Raw genomic sequence first — 17,985 nt, 5'->3', positions numbered from 1 at the left:
GCCCCGCAGTCATTACACGCATGCTCGAAGCCCCAGGCGAGTCCCCTGCAGTGAGCAGACTGTGACTCCCACAGCGGTATGCCCACCCCGGATTCCCACGTGGCCACAGGGTGCCTGCGCTCAGCGCCCAGAACCTTCCAGACAAGGCGCTGCTGGGTGTGAAGAGGGGATTGCAGATGGCAGCGCTGGGGAAGGAGGGGCTCCCTCCGGTGCAGACCCTTCCCCGGGGTAGAGTCAGGACGCAAAGCTGGAGAGAGTGGCTCCAGGCCCCCCGAGCGGGTCGCCTGACAAAGGCTTTTCTGCAAGTTTGTATTTTGCAGAATGATTTGAGGGGAACTGGCTTCAGCCCCGAGCTCCTCCCCTCCCTCAGATTCCTGCAGTCACAGACCTGCTGTCTTGCCTTCAACCACTTTCTCCCTTTCTGTTATCAAAACGGGCTCTGACCTAGCCTTTATCTGAGAAACTCATTCACACTGGGGTGTGGATTATTCACACCTCTTTGGACCCTACATTTTCACGGTGTCCAAAGTCTGCAAGAGGAAGAAATCTAACGGAGATTTTCAGGCATTGGCGAGAGGAAATATTGCAGCGGGCTCTCCCATCCCCTCCACACACACCCACCCTGGCAGGGCTGGCTGTGCTGACGGGCAAAGATTTGGCCAGCTGTACTCTGTGGGTTTGGGGCGCAGGGCGGGTCCGGTCTAAATAGGAAGTAGGTAAAGTTCCCTTCAAGCCTACTCTGGGCTGTTCTCTGACACCCAAGGCACCTGTTATATTTGCCCCGTCCAAGGCCCCCGACGTAAAGAGGGTCTTATACACGTTCCATTCTCCCATCGTAAGGCACGTGTGTCGCGTTACGGCAGTAATCACTCAGTACTTTCCAGTGCTGGTGTTAGCAAAGCAATAGGGCTAATCTGTTAATGGGTTAACGCACTAGAACTCCCAGGCAGAATATTTGTGCTTTAATTGGAATCTCCTGAAAATGATGCCCTGCTACAAAGGGAGAGTGGGAGTTTCAGGACCCCATGGTGGGGCTGCAGAGATATTGGGTGAGCCAGGGACCCCTCCATTCACACCACCAGGAACCAGCCCCTCCATCTTGGTGATGAGGGTCTTTCTTGTCAGCCAGAGCCCACGGTGGCCCTGGGGCACCCCCTGAAAGGGGACGTGGGAGAACAGAGTTGACCGGCAGAGGAGACAGGAAGGTGGAGATGGGAAGAGAGGAGATTGCTGGTGGGGAGGGAGCGGGGTGGAGGTCACTGACTGATGAAAATCATTCTCTGTGCGGAGCCGAGATCTATTTCTCCATTGGAACTGAAAGCTAGTTCCATCGTGTAGTCAGTTATTTGTGTTCTGAGTAGCTCTCTTTGAAGGCAACTTTTGCCAGAAAGTTTCAAGACATCTAAGTGCAAGGGTCAGAAGGGTCCGAAGCAGGAGGGGACCAGCGAGCCTTGTGCTGGCTGCTTTCTTTAGAGCCCGGGCGGCTGGAACTTCAACTACCCAGTGAGAGTTCTGCTTTTGTGGACTTCATGGTTGGCCCTGAAAAATGTTTGCTTGGTTTTTTTCCCCTAAAATTTAACTGTCAGACAAGCTTTGGTCACAGGCTGGCTCTGCCCTGCGCCTATGTCGACACCACTCGGGGTCTCCCCTTCGGGCCCTTTGCACAGACCCTCGCGGTCAGGGACCTTGGTCCAGCCGCCTGGACCAGCAGGACACACGGACCCTCTAACCCCACCGTCCCTGCCTCTCTGCTCTTCACAGAATGGGCTGAACGGCTTACATCTGGCCTCTAAAGAAGGCCACGTGAAGATGGTGGTCGAACTTCTGCACAAAGAGATCATCCTGGAAACGACAACCAAGGTACGTCTCTTGGTGGCGGGGGGTGGGGGGTGGGGCGGGAGGTTTCCATCAAAATTCACATATTGTCCCAAACCCTAAAGACATAGAAACCAGCCCTTCATGACAGAAACCCAAGCCTGCTTCTGAACTCCTCTCGTCCTTCCAGTCACTTCCTAGCCCTGTGAACCCCTGAAGTCACCTGAAAAACACAGGACCCCATTTCCACAAGGATTCAGGGGGCCTTTATCCTCATCACTCGACTGTAAAGCTAAAAATAAAACCGTTTGCCCAATGGCTTCATGCTTTCCCAAGCTAAGAGGTCCACAGGCAGGTGCCTTGGGTCCAAATCCTCGCTGAGATGTTTCATACTCTGTGACCTGAAGCAAGTCACTCAGCCAGTGAGAAGCCTCAGTTTACTCATCTTTAAAATGGAGATTATAATATGTAGTTGCAGGATTGGTATGAAAATCAAATGTGATAGTGAATATATAATGCCTATATAGGAAGAAATCAATAAATATTGGTGACTGTGTCGTTCATGAGGGCTGTGGAAGAGTCCACACCCCTCTCATTCATCCTTCTCCAACCCTGAGTCTTCCTTGGTCAGCCCCAAACCCATTTCCTCTCCTTACTGGGTCCCTTGAACAGTGAACAGTGTTCTGTTTACTCCAAGCATTTATGTGATGTCACACCTCTCACAGCAGGACGGTTCTCCCCAAAGCAGTAGATTATAAACACCAGTGACTTAAGTCCAGAAACTGCAGTCATGAAATTGATGCACCTACACGTTGCAAAATCAGTTTCATTTCTTATGCATCTTATTTGTTTACTAAGCAACAAGCAGCCAGCGTTTAAAAACAAGCAAAATTAAACCAAAAAAATCACCTCTGTTTACTGTGTCAAGTACTGTTTCCCCTTCTCCCCCCTCCTTTGTTACATCCCATGGTTTTCTTCCTGGGCTGGTCCCTGCAGCCTCTTATTTTCCATTTGCTGTTTATTCAGCGTGGTCTCATGCACAGCCCCGATTTCAGTTCCACGCAGCAAACGTTTTACCACCTCGTGAGCAGAGAACCAGAAGAACAACAGGTAGAGAACAGATATAATTTATGGTTATGAAGTGAACTTCCAAAATATTATGAAGGTAGACTCATCTCTCGAGGTAAAATTCTGTAATTTTCATGTCATTTCCCAAAGGTGAAAAGATCTCACGGATGAAATAGACTGATTTGCTCTTTCTGAACGTGTACAGGGCATCTCTTTTCTAACCCCATGACAAATACCAATTGTTTCCACCCGGCTTCTTCTGTGGATGAAAGGGATGTGGTTATTTCTCATCTGATGCTGTCAGCTGCCTGGCCGCAAGCATGGTGCCGTCTGACGGGCTGTGGTGGCCAGAGTGGCTGTCCTCGCCCTGGCATCCCCACAAGAGCTGCAGAAACACTACGCGTTTACTCCCTCCGAATTTCCCCCTTGGATCGGTATTCTGCAAGCGAACGCTTGGTGTGTCTCTGTTATTTATAGAAATTGTATAAGCCAACGTGGTTTCTGAGGGCCCAACAGAGGGAGGAAAAAAAGGGTGAAGCTGAAACCGTGGGCAAAACAAGAGTCACAACAGATTGGGGAATTGCAATGGGTCTCGCAAGCAGGAGCGAGATTAAAAAAAGAAAAGACTAAAAAGCCAAAACCAATATAGGTTCCTAAACTGTGCTTAGAAAATTTTAAAGTGTGAAACAAATGTATTCTTTGCCTCCCCCTGCACCCCCCTCCCCAGCCCGGGCACTCACTCAGCACCCACTGCAGCCACCCTCCCTGCCGTGAGCTCTGGGACTCCCTGGAAATGGAGAAATTGGGTCTTTGTGGATCCAAATATAGCTAAGTACTTTTTCCTGCTTCTTTGAGGGCACGTTCCTTCATGCTGTGGGAGGAGCAGAAAAACCCATCTCCCTGTGACTCCGGACCTGAGGCTGGGGGTCTTCTTGAGCCTTGCGGCGCGTGCAGTGTGTGCGGTGTGTGTGGAGGGGGGCATACATTCCTCACCAGGGCTGCTCTCAGCCCAGGTTCTGAAGACGTCACGGGCCGAGTCCCACAGCCAGGCCTCCACATCTCTCCCTGGCCAGCTTCCCTCCACGGGGGTTTATACGGGGTGAGTCCTGTCGTCGTGGGATTTCAGGCAGGAAGGGGCAGACGGAAGGAAATGTTTGAAATTTCCTTCTCGAGCTGGCCCAGTGCCTGACGCAGACGTGCTCAGCGTGTGGTGAGTGGATGGATGGACATGGCACGCCTCCTTCTAGGTGGGGAGGCGTGGAGGTCTGAGTCCTGATTCCTAGAGAAGGTTCTGGTGCCAGCAGCCCCGTTCCACTTGGTACAGCTAGTGAGTTGGACCCAGGTGCCAAGGTGTCTAAGTGGAGGCTCTTCGGACTTCGAAGAAAAAAAGATTACTCAGCATCTTTATACTCATTTCTGACACTTATTCTCTGATGGATATTTGAGGAAGAGCCCTTCTGCTTATCAAGTGGGACTTAAGGAGAAATCAGAAAGACACATTTGGGGGGTAACGAGAGGACCCTCCTGCTTGAAACAGGCCACGCTTTAGAGACAGAAACATGAGCCCTGGGGCGTCGGGTGGCCCTGTGATGCTCAGACCCCCCTGGGGGAGGCGCTTGGCTCCCAGTGGCCGGTGGCCCCAGCGCAGAGACTAGATTTGAAGTCCCTGTTTGGTGGGTTTCCTGAGATGGATTGGCAAGTGTTCATGTAATTTAGTTAAAAACTATATGCCGTCTGAACTAGAATATGTGAGGTCGTGTGAGATCTGTGCGCCTCAAGTAGCAGAGGGACAGATGGGTCCAGCTGTGGTCCCTGTTTGATGGACGTTGTCAAGTGGGCCTGCCCCGCCTGCCCCTCCCGGAGCAGGGATGCCCCTGGGATCACTTCGGGGAGAGGGACTTGGGAGGGAGGCAGGAAGGAGCCTGGCAGGGAGGTGCATCCCGGAAACGGAAGCCACCTGCCGGACCTGACCCCGCCCGTCCAGGAAGTGCTGTTAAATGCCCAGGATGGATCCAGACAAGAAACCTCACGCGTCCCCGCCACTACCACCACCTTCAGAGCCTGCCTGGCGTCTTAGTCTCTGTTACCAGTTCTCAGCTTCTGAAAAGTTTACCTTAAAACAGCTGTGAATCTCATTTGCTTCTAATGTTTCTTCTCTCCGGCCTTCCTCTCCTCTCTGACTTGGTGAACTCTGACTCACTGTATTTTAGTTATTCATGTTCTTCCTTTGTGTTTTCCTCTGCCAGGTTCTATTCTATTTATTTTTCTGCACTTGGTTTCATATTTTTCTTTTCTTCTACGTACATTATATAGTTCCTTTTACTAACCCTCCCCCCAACTCCTTTACCTATTTCTGCCCTTCCCACTTCTATCTGATGCTTGACTACCCCTCACCCAGTGCCCCCTTTGGTCCAGCCTTTGGCCGGTGCGTGTTGCTGTAATGGCGCGAGGGAGCTGGGCCCGCGGGATCTGTGACCTCCTTTTCCCTGGAGCTCGGGGCCTCCGCCCCGTCCTGCAGGGCCACAGCCCGGGAGGAGCCGGACGTCCAAGGAGCCATCTTGCCTGGCAGCCCTTCCGCAGGTGGCCTGGGGAATTCTGACTGCCCGTCAGCCGATGTCAGGACGCCGAGCCCAAGTGCAGCAGATCCGTGCTGAGAAGTTGGCTTTCTTGTTCTGGGGCATTCTTTTTTCAGGAGAACGGGAAGAACTTCCCTCCATAGGTTTCCAGGGCTGTTCATGATGTCTGATGGGTCAGGCACACAAGTGTGTGTAGTCCACCCCTTGGGGCCATAAAGGAAGCCCGCTGCCTCCCCGCAGACGACACCCTTATCCCGCACCTGTGACAGCCCTGTACCCATGACGGGCCCCTGGGAACCTCCTGTCTTCCCTCCCCGTGTTTCAGAAGGGGAACACGGCGCTGCACATCGCCGCCCTGGCGGGTCAGGACCAGGTGGTGCGGGAGCTCGTCAACTATGGCGCCAACGTCAACGCCCAGTCACAGGTGATGCTTAGGGCCCCGGGCGGTGGGGCTGCCCGTCCCCTTCACCCGGGTGGACACGCTGTGTGGCCGAGTCCAAACGTATTCAGATGTCTCCAAGCACCTTCCTGCTTTTTCCTGCTTCACAGTGGACGTTCTAAGCGCAATGGGGTGGGTCATTGTGGACCCCATCTCTGTTCCTTTAGCTGAATAGTATATTTAGTTGTGGCTCATCTGTGTACGGGGGGGGACATGAGGGCGGATGAGGAAAGGAGTGAAATTAGCAGGGGGTGGGTGTGCAGAAGAGGCTGACCATTCTGGGAGGGGCAGAAACAGACTTCCGGAGAGGATCACCCCCACCTGGTGGCCTTCTGCAGTAAACCCCGCTACACCATTGCAGAGTGTCCGTGTGTTATTATAGCTGGAGACACAGGTGGGGATGTTGCCACGAGGGCTGGGTGGAAACAGGATGCAGGGAGAGCTGTCTGCGAGTTTGGAGGATCTTGCATTGGTTTCAGCATCTGTCACTAACGTGGGTGAAGGCCAATGGCTTTTTCTCTTGGCTTACAGAAAGGCTTTACACCCCTGTACATGGCAGCACAAGAGAATCACTTGGAGGTGGTTAAGTTTTTGCTGGAAAACGGAGCTAATCAGAATGTAGCCACAGAAGTAAGTACCTTGGGGATGCGGCCTCACGGCTGAATGTCTCTCGGGGGGAGGACACGGTCCCAGGGGAGTGTGTTCCTGGGACATGGCTCGGGATGCATTCTCTGCCATGATCAATGTCCTGGGTGCTGTTGGACCCTGCAAGGGGGCAAGAGACAAAGTTATGGTCGTTGAGGGATGCCCAGACACGTGCCAGAGAAGTGACAGCAGGGGTGAGCCTGTCATTCCCACTGTGACAAACACTGGAGGCCGGGCTGGGGTGGGAGGCGTGCGTGCACGTGTGTGTGTGTGTGTATGTGCGTGCGCGCGCACGTGCGTGTGTGACAGGTCTGCCTAGGACCTTAATGAGAAAGGCTCTTGCCGGGAACCCACGTACACTCTTGGACAAGTCACTCGACCCTGAGTTTGGTCACTGGTGAAATGATGAAATCGGACTAGATGGAACCAAAGCTTCTCTTGACTCTTAGCATCAGATGGCATCTACGTTGCCAGTTCAGGGGGCCCGAGGAGATTAATAACAGTAGCTCACAATTGAAACCTCGGTGCCTGGTGTGGTTTCCAGCGTTTGGTAGGCGTTCAATAATATTTGTGGAATGAATGAAGGAATAATGGTCGGCCGTCAGTTCACGGCACCGTCCTGACACCGGGTGATGGGGTAAGAGGCAGGCAAACAGACAGGGCAGTAAAACTCTCATCAACGCTCCGACTAGGAGCACGTCCTAAAGGAAAAGTTAAATACGCGCCAAAGGGAAATTCCTGGAGGTGCTGTGAGACGGCAAGGAACGAAAGCAGGGCCAGGAGCGGCGTCGGGGAGGAGGTGGCATCTCAGCCGGGCTCGCAGGCTGTGGAGGAGGGAGGTCCTCTCGGGCACAGGGCAGGAGCCCTGAGCTTGAAAGCGCGTGTCCTGCCCTGAGGACCGAGTGGTCGGGACGGGCAGAGCAAATGGTCTCTCCTCTCCCCCTCCCCGGTCAGGACGGCTTCACCCCTCTGGCCGTGGCCCTGCAGCAGGGCCACGAGAACGTGGTGGCCCACCTCATCAACTACGGGACGAGGGGGAAGGTGCGCCTGCCGGCCCTGCACATCGCGGCCCGCAACGATGACACGCGGACGGCCGCAGTGCTGCTGCAGAACGACCCCAACCCCGACGTGCTCTCCAAGGTGAGGCGGCCGGCGGGGCCGGGGTCGTGCCGGGGCCTGTGCCGGGGGCCCTCGGGGTCTCCGCCGATTCCGGCAGTTACCTGGAACCAGCCAGACCACAGAAGCGCCAGCGTGCACCCCAAGCACCCGCCCCGCTACGCCCGCCGTTCCACCAGCCAGCTGAGCGCCACGGGGGACGCCCCCCTTTAAACCCCCGGGCGATGCCGAAGGACGTGTGCTCGCTGTGGCTCCAGGTCACCCAGAACAGCGTCCAGGCGGGGCAGGAGGGGCCTCTGGCCAGAGGAGGACTTTGCAGTCCATCCCCCCCACCCAGATGGTGTTCTAGAAGTTTATTCCAGCTCTTTCCCCAGCTTCCCCCCGGTCGGAGGGAGGGCGGGAAGGGTCCCCACATGGAGATGGGACCGGAGAGGGGCCTCCCAGGGGCCTGGACAGCCCGCCATCTGCACACGCTGTCCGATGTTTCCGCTCCCTGTAAGTTTAGACTTAGCGTCTCCCTCCCGCTGCGAACGCACTTGCAGTAAGTCAGTCCCGCAGGCCCCTGCCCCATGGTCACGGGGTTCCGCCAGGAACACTGCTGCCTGGATTGTTAGGCGTGGTCGGGGGTTGGGCACAGAAGGATGACAAGGGACCCCCCCAGCTGGCCACCCAGGGGCCACCGCACCCCTATGGGGGCTGAAACCATCCCGAGGATTAAGGTCATGGACCCCATAACACTTCTCACTCATTCATTAAAATGTCTTCAGAAGTAACCGTCCAGAGGAACGGGCCCTGCCTGCAGGGTGGGAGGCGACCCTGGTCCATGGTTTGTCCATGTGAACCACGGAGACTGGGTGTCCCCAGAGGTAGCACCTCACTTTTGGATGTAATTGACGTGGGGCATCTCTTGACCCCTTCCTTCTGAATCTGCCTGCTGTGTGAGGTCCTCTGGTCCTGCCGGCTTTTCAGAACCCCAGGCTGATTCTGAGGTAGAAATGGCAGTACGTGGCTTGTGACACCTTGTCCCCCTCTGTTGTGTGCCAGACGGGATTCACCCCCCTCCACATCGCAGCTCATTACGAGAACCTCAACGTGGCCCAGCTGCTCCTCAACCGGGGAGCCAGTGTCAACTTCACGCCCCAGGTGAGGCCCTTTGGTGAGGCCGCCCATGCGTGCGGGGATTGGGCGTCTAGAATCCAGTGCCCCCCTCTTGTGGCACCAAGGACATCCCCGCACTGCAGACATGCCTGTGGGTGAAGCAGCCCTGGATGGGTTTCTAAGAAATTGCAGCCTGTGTTTTTGATTCTGGGGGACCTGGGCTCAGCCAGCTTGCTGTGATGAACTGAGAGGCTGGCGGGTCCTTAGAGGCTTTGAAATCTTTCTTAGGCGAGAAGAGTCCTAACAGCGGGCTCCGAGTGGCCGCTTGCCTTGGGCTGGGGCAGGGCCACAGAGGAGCAGGGCGCAGAGCAGCTGCCTCCCAGACAAGGATACACGCCCTGACCAGTCCCTTCCTCCCTTCCAGAACGGCATCACGCCTCTGCACATTGCTTCCCGCAGGGGGAACGTGATCATGGTGCGGCTTCTGCTGGACCGCGGGGCCCAGATAGAAACAAGGACCAAGGTGCGTGCCAGCCAGCGGCCCGGCAAGGCCAGGGGAGCGAGGGCTGCCTTCCAGGCCTCCACCCAGGTAGTGGGCTCCCCGTGACCAGCTAGGGAAGGGCGTCCAGCCTCTAGAACAGCACACAGGGGCAGCTGGAGACCAGACTGCTCCATCGAGCTGGTCCTTAAGGAAGCCTTCTCGTGCCTCTCCGGCTGGAATGATGCCACAGGTGCCTTCTCTCCAGCGACCTCTGATGGGTGCCTCTGGGGCTTTCTCTTTTTGACTGTCTTTTAAAGGATGAATTGACACCCCTCCACTGTGCAGCTCGGAATGGGCACCTGCGAATCTCAGAGATCCTGCTGGACCACGGGGCGCCCATCCAAGCCAAAACCAAGGTGCGAGCTTCCTTTCTGCAAGGAGCATCTCTTAGGCAGGGCTCCAGGTCAGGCCGACCCGGGTCGAATCCCATTTCTGAGAAACAGAGATGCTAATTCTACTAACTCAGCCAGTGTGTGTGACGTTGACCCCAATGTCTGTCACACAGGAGGCACTCAGCTCTAATTATTATCTAGATCAAGGTTGGCACCCTTTCTCTCTATAGGGCCAGATAGTAAATATTTTTAGGCTTTGCAGGCCCTGGTCAGTGTCACAACAATTCAAATCTACCACTGTAATGGGGAAGCAGCTGTGGATAATGTACAAACTAGCAGCCCTGTTCTAGTAAAACTTTATTGCCAAGCACAGGCAGCAGGCTGGAGTTGTCCCATGGGCTGTCATTTGTCTGTACAGCTCGAGATCAGGCCTCATCTCTTTTACCCTGGCTCCAGAAAAGACAGGACCTAAGCACTCGGGGAGTCTTCAGAGCCTGGGCCGGACTGGATGATATTGAAAAGAAAACAAAGCGGTTCTTCTCGAGGTCCTTTCGGGGCCAGAGCAAAAGCCCAGCCCTCAGTTCTAACAAGAGGTCTTGAGTCTTACTGGGCCCAAAGCTGTCAGACTACCTGGTGTTGCCTACACCGCCTCCAGGCCCACTGCCTCGTTCTTGGGGTGAATTTAGAAGGTGGTCAGAGCAGAGCAAGGCAGAAACCAGACCCACCCATGGCCACTCCCGAGGTTTTCTGTGCGTAGCTCCCTGTCATAAGATTCTACACCATAAGAGCAATTTATTCCCTGACCGAGGGTTATGTGAGAGTTCAGTGGAGCTCTCTGAAATCTGGGTCATGTTCACGGCCCAGGCTGTCGTGTGTGTGTGTGTGTACACTTCCCCTTTTTATAAGGACAGCAGTCATATTGGATTAAGGTCTACACCAGTGACCTCATCTTAACTAACTACATCTGCAATGATCCTGTTTCCAAATGAGGCCACATCACGAGGTCCTGGGCTTTAGGACTTCAACATGTGAATTTGAGGGACACAGTTCAATTCAATCACTAACAATAGCCATCATGCCGCTTGATTGTGTTTCTTCCTCGCTGAAAATCCTGCTTTCAGTTGTCTCTTACTAAAACCTAACGTCCCAGTTTCCTCGCTCAGGGGCTTTCATGATGCAGCTCCTGCCTGCCCCTGGAGTCCAGCTCTATGCCCTTGGCCTCCCGCGTGTTTACCTGCATGGAGCTCCCTGGGTCCCAGGGCGGCTGCCTCTGTGGCACTGCACACGCCATTCCCTTCTCGGGGATGCTCTTCCTGTGTCGTCTTCCTGGCAAGATCCTAGCTCAGGGATCACCTCCCTGGGAAGCCTTCTCTCCCCATGTCCCCCCGACCGCATCATGACTCCACACTCCCCTGCTCCTCTGTGCTTTATCAGGCCTTCCTGATGTCACCACACGGAGTGGCAACCATGTATCTCTTTTCCCATCTTTAACCTACTAGCCTGCCAGCTTCCTTGGCCTGGAATTCTGTCTGTTCTGTTTCCCCAGAGCTTATCCCATACCTGGCGCACGTTAATCGCTTAATATTTGCTGAATTTGTGTCTGAATGAATGAGTGAGTGAGTCTTCTCTGTCTTTAATTGTTTGAAAGAAATTGCTATTTAAGAAACAGCGAGGATCCTTAACAGTTTTTTAAAGTGATGTGCACTTGTCAAGGACAAAGAACGGAGGGTTTTAGATCCAAATTCCATTTTAGCATCATTCATTCATTCAAGACCACACTGATTAAGGACCACTGTGTGTGTTACATGCATGCGTGGGGCGTGTAAGAGATACTAGGCGCAGTCACTGATCTTAAGAAGCTTCTAAGGAAGGAGAGAAGATACATACGCCTGAAAAGTTAATTATGAAAACAATTCGGCAAGTATATAAGTACGGTCCGAGTGAGGGGTACAGATGAGAAAAGCCCACAGGAATCAAAGGTGGCCAGAGGAGGCCTCGTGAAAGAGGTGGGCCTGGCTAGAGCTGGACTGGAGGATTTGGCGTTGTGAGAAGAAAGTTTGCAATCAGAGACCAGCAGGAATGCGGAGGCCGGAATGAACCAGGCTCACCCGGGAGCCACATGGAAGCCCTGTGTAGGGAGGAGGTGGGAAGTGAGGTTGGAATCATTGCCTGCCTTGAATTTCCATGTTCATTTCCTTTGCAACTGGTTGTTTTCCCTGTTCACCAGAATGGCTTGTCCCCAATCCACATGGCGGCTCAGGGAGACCACCTTGACTGTGTCCGACTCCTATTGCAATACAATGCAGAGATAGACGACATCACACTGGACCACCTGACCCCGCTCCACGTGGCTGCCCACTGCGGCCACCACAGGGTGGCCAAGGTCCTTTTGGATAAAGGGGCCAAACCAAACTCCAGAGCCCTGGTGAGTAGGAGGCTATCGGAAAAGGTGCCAGAGGGGCTAGGGCCAGAGCTGCATGGCTGAGCCCCCCAGGGAGGTACCCACTGGTGCCTGGAGCTGCCCTGGAGATTCAGGGCGGGGACAGTGTCGGGGGGCGGGGCGCTGAGGCCCGCGGGGCGTGGCAGCGCACAGGCGGATGTGACCTTACTCCCTGCCGCGTCCCACACATAATGACCGAGACCCCGTAACGGGCTGAGGTCTGGGTGGGTTTGGGCCCAGGACACCTGGCTCACAAGCAGTGTGTGCGGTAGGTATGCGGGATGTCACTCCCGTCCGTGCCCAGAGCTGAGGGTTGGTGATTTCTAGCGACTGCCTGGCTTTTTGACCTGCTTTGGGGGCGAGTGAAATGGGCTCAGCTAAGCATCCTTCCTCTGCAGAGGGGCTCACAGTGGTCATGGTGCTTGAGCAGAGGTGAGTTCAGGCCTAAAGCAAATTCCCTCCTGGGACTGTGGTTCCTTTCGCTCGCCCCAGGCCGGGGGCTCCCGGGGAAGTTGCTGGCGGGGCCGGAGCGCTGCACGGAGCCTGCCCACACCCGCCATCTCCCCTCTGCCCATTCCCAGAGGAGGAGAATTTAGAAGGCCGGACAGCCTCCAGGCCGCCAGTTTGGCTCGTTCATTCATTTATTCATTCATTTGTTCAGAAAGCTTTCACCGAGCAGTCCCCGCTTGCCGGCCACTGTCTGGGGTAGTCGGGGTTTCTCAACCTCAGCACTACTGACATTTGGGGCCCGATGTTCTTTGTTGTAGATGTTTAGCAGCATCCCTGGCCTCCGCCCACTAGGCGCTAATAGCACTCCTCCCCTCCTTGTGACAATCAAAAACGTCTCTAGACATTGCCAAGTGTCCCCGGGGCGGGGGATGGGTGGTGAGACAAAATCCCCTCCCCTCACATTGAGAACCACTGCCCTAGGGGTTAAAGCACTGAAAAAACAAGCAGACGGGCAAAACCCCGCGAACAAACAGAAATCCCTGCCCTGGTGGAATTTGCATCCTAGCGTATCGTGTTGGAGCAGGGCTGAGGTGCAGAAATCCACTTGACTAGAAACGCACGGCGGTTTCAGGGAACCTGCTGGGCTTCACAGCAGTTCTCTTTACTGTAAATTTCCCCTTAAGGAAACTTTAAACGGCAGGCTCTTTCAGTGCGTCCAAAAATGTGACTAAATTTGGAAAAAGGGTTTACAGACAACATATCCAGGACCTCGCCTGGTGCATAGTGAGAGCCACCCGCCTCTTCCGTGATGCATAGTGATTGACGTTTAGGCTGGGCAGGGGCTGCCTTTTCATCAGCAGGGTGGTCTGGGTGTTCCTTGGGCTTGAGTGTGAGCCCCTGCTTGCCTGTCTCCCTTTGTGTGGGGCTGCAGAATGGCTTTACCCCCTTACACATCGCCTGCAAGAAGAACCATATCCGCGTCATGGAGCTGCTGCTGAAGACGGGGGCCTCCATCGATGCTGTCACTGAGGTAGGAGAAACTCCGCAGACGAGTGGACGGTCTCCGCGGGCCTTCTTCCAACAGCCATCTTGAGAGTTGTTCTTTGTGGCTGCGTGTGTGTGTGTGTGTGTGTGTGTGTGTGTGTGTGTGTGTGCTAGTCTAGAACTCTCAGGAATACATCAGGGGTCGCTAAGACCGGGAGCTGATGTCAGATCTCAGGGAGCTGTCCAAGGTCAGATGCAAAATGTTTTGAGTTGTACATGTGGGTGGAATCACCCTGCAGTGTTTTTTTTCCCCCTCCGGCCATTTTCCTAGAAGCAGACCCATTTCATAGAACTCCCTTTCCTTGGAAGACTCTTCTGGAGCCCCTAGAGGCAGGAAAGCTTAAGCTCCATCTGGCTATGTGTCTGGAGGAGTGGGCAAGTCTCCCCCGTCTCACTCCTGTCTGGTCTGTTCCAGTCTGGCCTGACACCTCTCCACGTGGCCTCCTTCATGGGGCACCTGCCCATCGTGAAGAGCCTGCTGCAGCGGGAAGCATCGCCCAACGTCTCCAATGTGGTGAGTCCGTGGGGAGAGCAGGCCCTTCCTGTGGACGGAGGGCTCAGAGGCGAGCGTTTGCCAGCGATCCCAAGCGCTCCTCTCGAGGACAGAGGTAGAATTCTCAGAATAGCAGGCACTTCAGACTTGGGGAGATGACTGTATGTACTGACGCTTTCTCAGTTAAATGTGTCACCCATGTGTAAGTCTTGGGGGTTTTATTTTGGACGATCATTTGGGAATTTCTGTGAGTGGTATCTGGGAATACATGTATGTTTTTAAACATTCCTTAGCTCTGGGGTTTACCTTTAAGTGTATCTTACACACACACACACACACACACACACACACACCAGGCATCAGCAGACTAAAGGCTGAAGTTGCTTTTTGCTGGGGCACCTCCACCTCCTGGATAAATGTCCACCAAGCTACTCCAGGCTGGCACTGCGGAGCTCTGTGTGTGCCCTTTTGCAAACCCAGCAGGTGTTAACACTTCCATAATTTTATTTTACAGAAAGTGGAGACCCCGCTACACATGGCAGCCAGAGCAGGACACACGGAAGTGGCCAAATATTTGCTCCAGAACAAAGCCAAAGTCAATGCCAAGGCCAAGGTGGGTTCTGGAGGTGGGAGGGATCCCAGACGGAAGCAATTCAAGAGTAGGAGGAGCAATCCTCCCTGACCGGAGACCGGGCTGCAGGGCTCATGGCGCCGAGATTCCTTGTCACACCTGCTTGTTTGCAGCACACACTCCGGTTCTGCTTTGCAAGGGTTCTGAGAAGCCCAGAGATGTGTTGGCACCAACAAAAGGCCAAGAAACAGTATTGCGGCGGGGGAGGGGGGCGGGGGGCGGGGCGGGCTGAAAGGTTGCGTGGTGGTTACAGTCATAGTATCAGAAGAGAAGCAACTTTTTGAAGAAAGCGTTGCCGGTGAAAATCAAGATGCCCTCGCGATGTAAAAGGCATCTCTGAGGTACTGAGTGAGCAAAGGGTAAGAAGAGCTGCCGAGTTTGCAATCTGGCTTTGGCCAGGATCAGGCTTTCTTACCGCACAGACCACAGAGCCTCTGTTTAGTGTCAGGACTGTGGTTTGGGTTTGAGCCACGTGAGGGAGGCCCCTAGCTGGGCCCAGTAACACAGAGACCCTGCCCACTGACCCCCTCAGCTTCCGGAGGAAACTGGAAGGGGGGGGGTGCGGGAGCTGGGATGAAAAGTCATCTTTCCCCAGGTCTGACCCTCCCATTGCCCCTGGCGTAGAGAAAACCAGAGTAGCCTTCAGACAGAAAGACAAGTGGACTCTTAGACAGGACTCGGGAGACAGTGCAGTTCACCTTGTTTGATTGCCCTTCACTTAGTGTGGGCAGATAAAGTGTTTTTTGCAATAAAGTGTTTTTTGCAGATAAAGTGTTTTTTACAATTTGAAGTTTTGTGGCAACCCCGTGTTGTCAGGTGGATAGCATTTTTCTAGCAGTAAAGTATTTTTTAATTAAGGTAAGTGTATTTTTTAGACATAATCCTATTGCACACATAATGGAGTGTAATAGCGGGTAAATAACTTTTATATGCACGGGGAAACCAAAAAAATTCATGTGACTCGCTTTACTCTGTTACCCAATTTATTGCAGTGGTCTGGAACTGAGCCCACAATGTCTCCGAGGTCTGCCCGTAAGAGCAACCACAATGTATAGTTTGTGCCAAACGTGGTGTGAAACATCTTATACACGCTGTCTGCTTGATCCTAACCATAGCCCTATGAGGTCAATGCCATTATTCCCATTTTACCGATGGGAAGGCTGAGCCTTTGGGCAATTAAGTAGGAATAACAACTAACTTGAAAGGTTGTTATAAGGATTAAATAATATAGAACATATTGGTTCCCATAACTCAGAGATTTGAACCTCAGCTCTTCCTCTTACTAGCTGTGTGGCCTTGAGAAAGTCACTTAACCTCTCTGGGCCTCACCTGCCTTCTTTATAAAATGAAGAGTTGGGTTAGGTAACCTTAGCGTTCCCTGTTCTTTGTTTTTGCTTTGGGTTCCAGGATGACCAGACCCCACTTCACTGTGCAGCTCGCATTGGCCACACAAACATGGTGAAGCTCCTGCTAGAAAATGACGCCAACCCCAACCTGGCCACCACTGCCGGGCACACCCCCCTGCACATCGCAGCCCGAGAGGGCCACGTGGAAACGGCCCTGGCCCTTCTGGAAAAGGAGGCGTCCCAGGCGTGCATGACCAAGGTACAGCATTCCTCCTCCCGTTCTCCAGAGCGGCAGGCTGGTCCCAGCTGATCCTGGGGCAGGGGAGGGCGTTCCCATCTGGTCCTCTGTATTGCCTTGACTGTGCTGAGGGCTGCTGGGAGGAATGGACCCACAGGACTGGCCGCCACCTGTGAGCTGGATGTGTCCCGTCCTTCCCCAGGAAGGTGAACTGCAGTTTCTCTTCCAGCCACCAGCCTTCGTCTGTTTATCATGGAATGGCTCAGGATCTGCTCTGGCCAGACCAGACAGGCTCTGGGATGCGAGAAGGCTGGTGGCCCAGGCCCTGCCCGCAACTAGCTGGCTGTCAAATAACAGCACCAGTGGTTTTGACTCCGTCACGAGAGGGGCAGGTGGCAGCCCCCTGGGCTCTGGGAGTCTCAGCAGGATCACACCTTCTGCGCCCTTTATTCTACTGGCATCTCCACACCAGTCGGGGTGGGACACCTCCTTTGCCGTGGGCCCTTTCTCCAGGGAGGATGGCAGGCCTCCCCACGGTTCTGACGGCCTGTGTTTCTCCTCAGAAAGGATTTACCCCTCTCCACGTGGCTGCTAAGTACGGGAAGGTGCGCGTGGCACAGCTGCTGCTGGAGCATGACGCACACCCAGACGCCGCCGGGAAGGTGAGCTTGACCTTCCCTCCTGCCAGGGTGGACCCGGGGCAGAGGGGCAGCTGCACCTGGGTGGTCATCTCTGCCTGAGCCGACTGTGTCCCCCTTGCGAATGGGCAGCCGTCCAGGAAGAATGGCCTCTGGGGAGACAGATCTTTCTGACAGAGGCCTTGCCCTTCTACAAAGACCCGGTGGCCCCTCTGAGCGAGGCTGCTGCACTGCCCCATCAGCCCCTAGGACCCCCAGGAATGGAGGTGACCCCCAGGACTGAGGCGGTGACCCCAGGACTGAGGCAGTGACCCCAGGACTGAGGACGTGGCCCCAGGACTGAGGAGGTGACCCCCAGGAATGAGGAGGTGACCCCCCAGGAATGAGGAGGTGGTCCCAGGACTGAGGAGGTGACCCCCAGGACTGAGGAGGTGACCCCAGGACTGAGGCAGTGACCCCAAGACTGAGGAGGTGGCCCCAGGACTGAGGAGGTGGCCCCCAAGGAATGAGGAGGTGACCCCAGGACTGAGGAGGTGGCGCCAGGACAGAGGAGGTGACCCCAGGACTGAGGAGGTGACCCCAGGAATGAGGAGGTGACCCCCAGGACTGAGGAGGTGACCCCAGGAATGAAGTGGTGACCCCAGGACTGAGGAGGTGACCCCAGGACTGAGTCAGTGACCCCAGGACTGAGGAGGTGGCCCCAGGACTGAGTCAGTGACCCCAGGACTGAGGAGGTGGCCCCAGGACTGAGGAGGTGACCCCCAGGACTGAGGAGGTGACCCCAGGACTGAGGAGGTGACCCCAGGACAGAGGAGGTGACCCCAGGAATGAGGCGGTGACCCCAGGACTGAGGAGGTGGCCCCAGGACTGAGGAGGTGGCCCCAGGACAGAGGAGGTGACCCCCAGGAATGAGGAGGTGACCCCAGGACTGAGGAGGTGGCCTCAGGACAGAGGAGGTGACCCCAGGAATGAGGCGGTGACCCCCAGGACGGAGGAGGTGACCCCAGGACTGAGGAGGTGGCCCCAGGACTGAGGAGATGACCCCAGGAATGAGGCGGTGACCCCAGGACTGAGG

The 17,985-nt window shown here is 54.9% G+C and overlaps 1 protein-coding gene across 1 annotated transcript in view; it reads left to right on the top strand.

Moving 5' to 3' along the window:
- Window positions 1–17,985, top strand: part of ANK1 (ankyrin 1) — a 101,139-nt gene that overhangs the window by 23,596 nt on the left and 59,558 nt on the right. The window contains exons 3-15 of the mRNA XM_032618509.1: window positions 1,762–1,860; window positions 5,785–5,883; window positions 6,430–6,528; window positions 7,498–7,683; window positions 8,704–8,802; window positions 9,182–9,280; window positions 9,556–9,654; window positions 11,858–12,055; window positions 13,452–13,550; window positions 13,980–14,078; window positions 14,572–14,670; window positions 16,096–16,293; window positions 16,836–16,934. Coding sequence (XP_032474400.1) covers window positions 1,762–1,860; window positions 5,785–5,883; window positions 6,430–6,528; window positions 7,498–7,683; window positions 8,704–8,802; window positions 9,182–9,280; window positions 9,556–9,654; window positions 11,858–12,055; window positions 13,452–13,550; window positions 13,980–14,078; window positions 14,572–14,670; window positions 16,096–16,293; window positions 16,836–16,934 — 1,572 coding nt within the window. The remainder of the gene's footprint in view (window positions 1–1,761; window positions 1,861–5,784; window positions 5,884–6,429; window positions 6,529–7,497; window positions 7,684–8,703; window positions 8,803–9,181; window positions 9,281–9,555; window positions 9,655–11,857; window positions 12,056–13,451; window positions 13,551–13,979; window positions 14,079–14,571; window positions 14,671–16,095; window positions 16,294–16,835; window positions 16,935–17,985) is intronic.

This window comes from Phocoena sinus, chromosome 21, assembly GCF_008692025.1.
Source record: "Phocoena sinus isolate mPhoSin1 chromosome 21, mPhoSin1.pri, whole genome shotgun sequence".
Taxonomy (NCBI): Eukaryota; Metazoa; Chordata; class Mammalia; order Artiodactyla; family Phocoenidae; genus Phocoena; species Phocoena sinus.
Note: the sequence above shows the minus strand (reverse complement) of the source record. Positions and strands in the feature narration are given on the sequence as shown.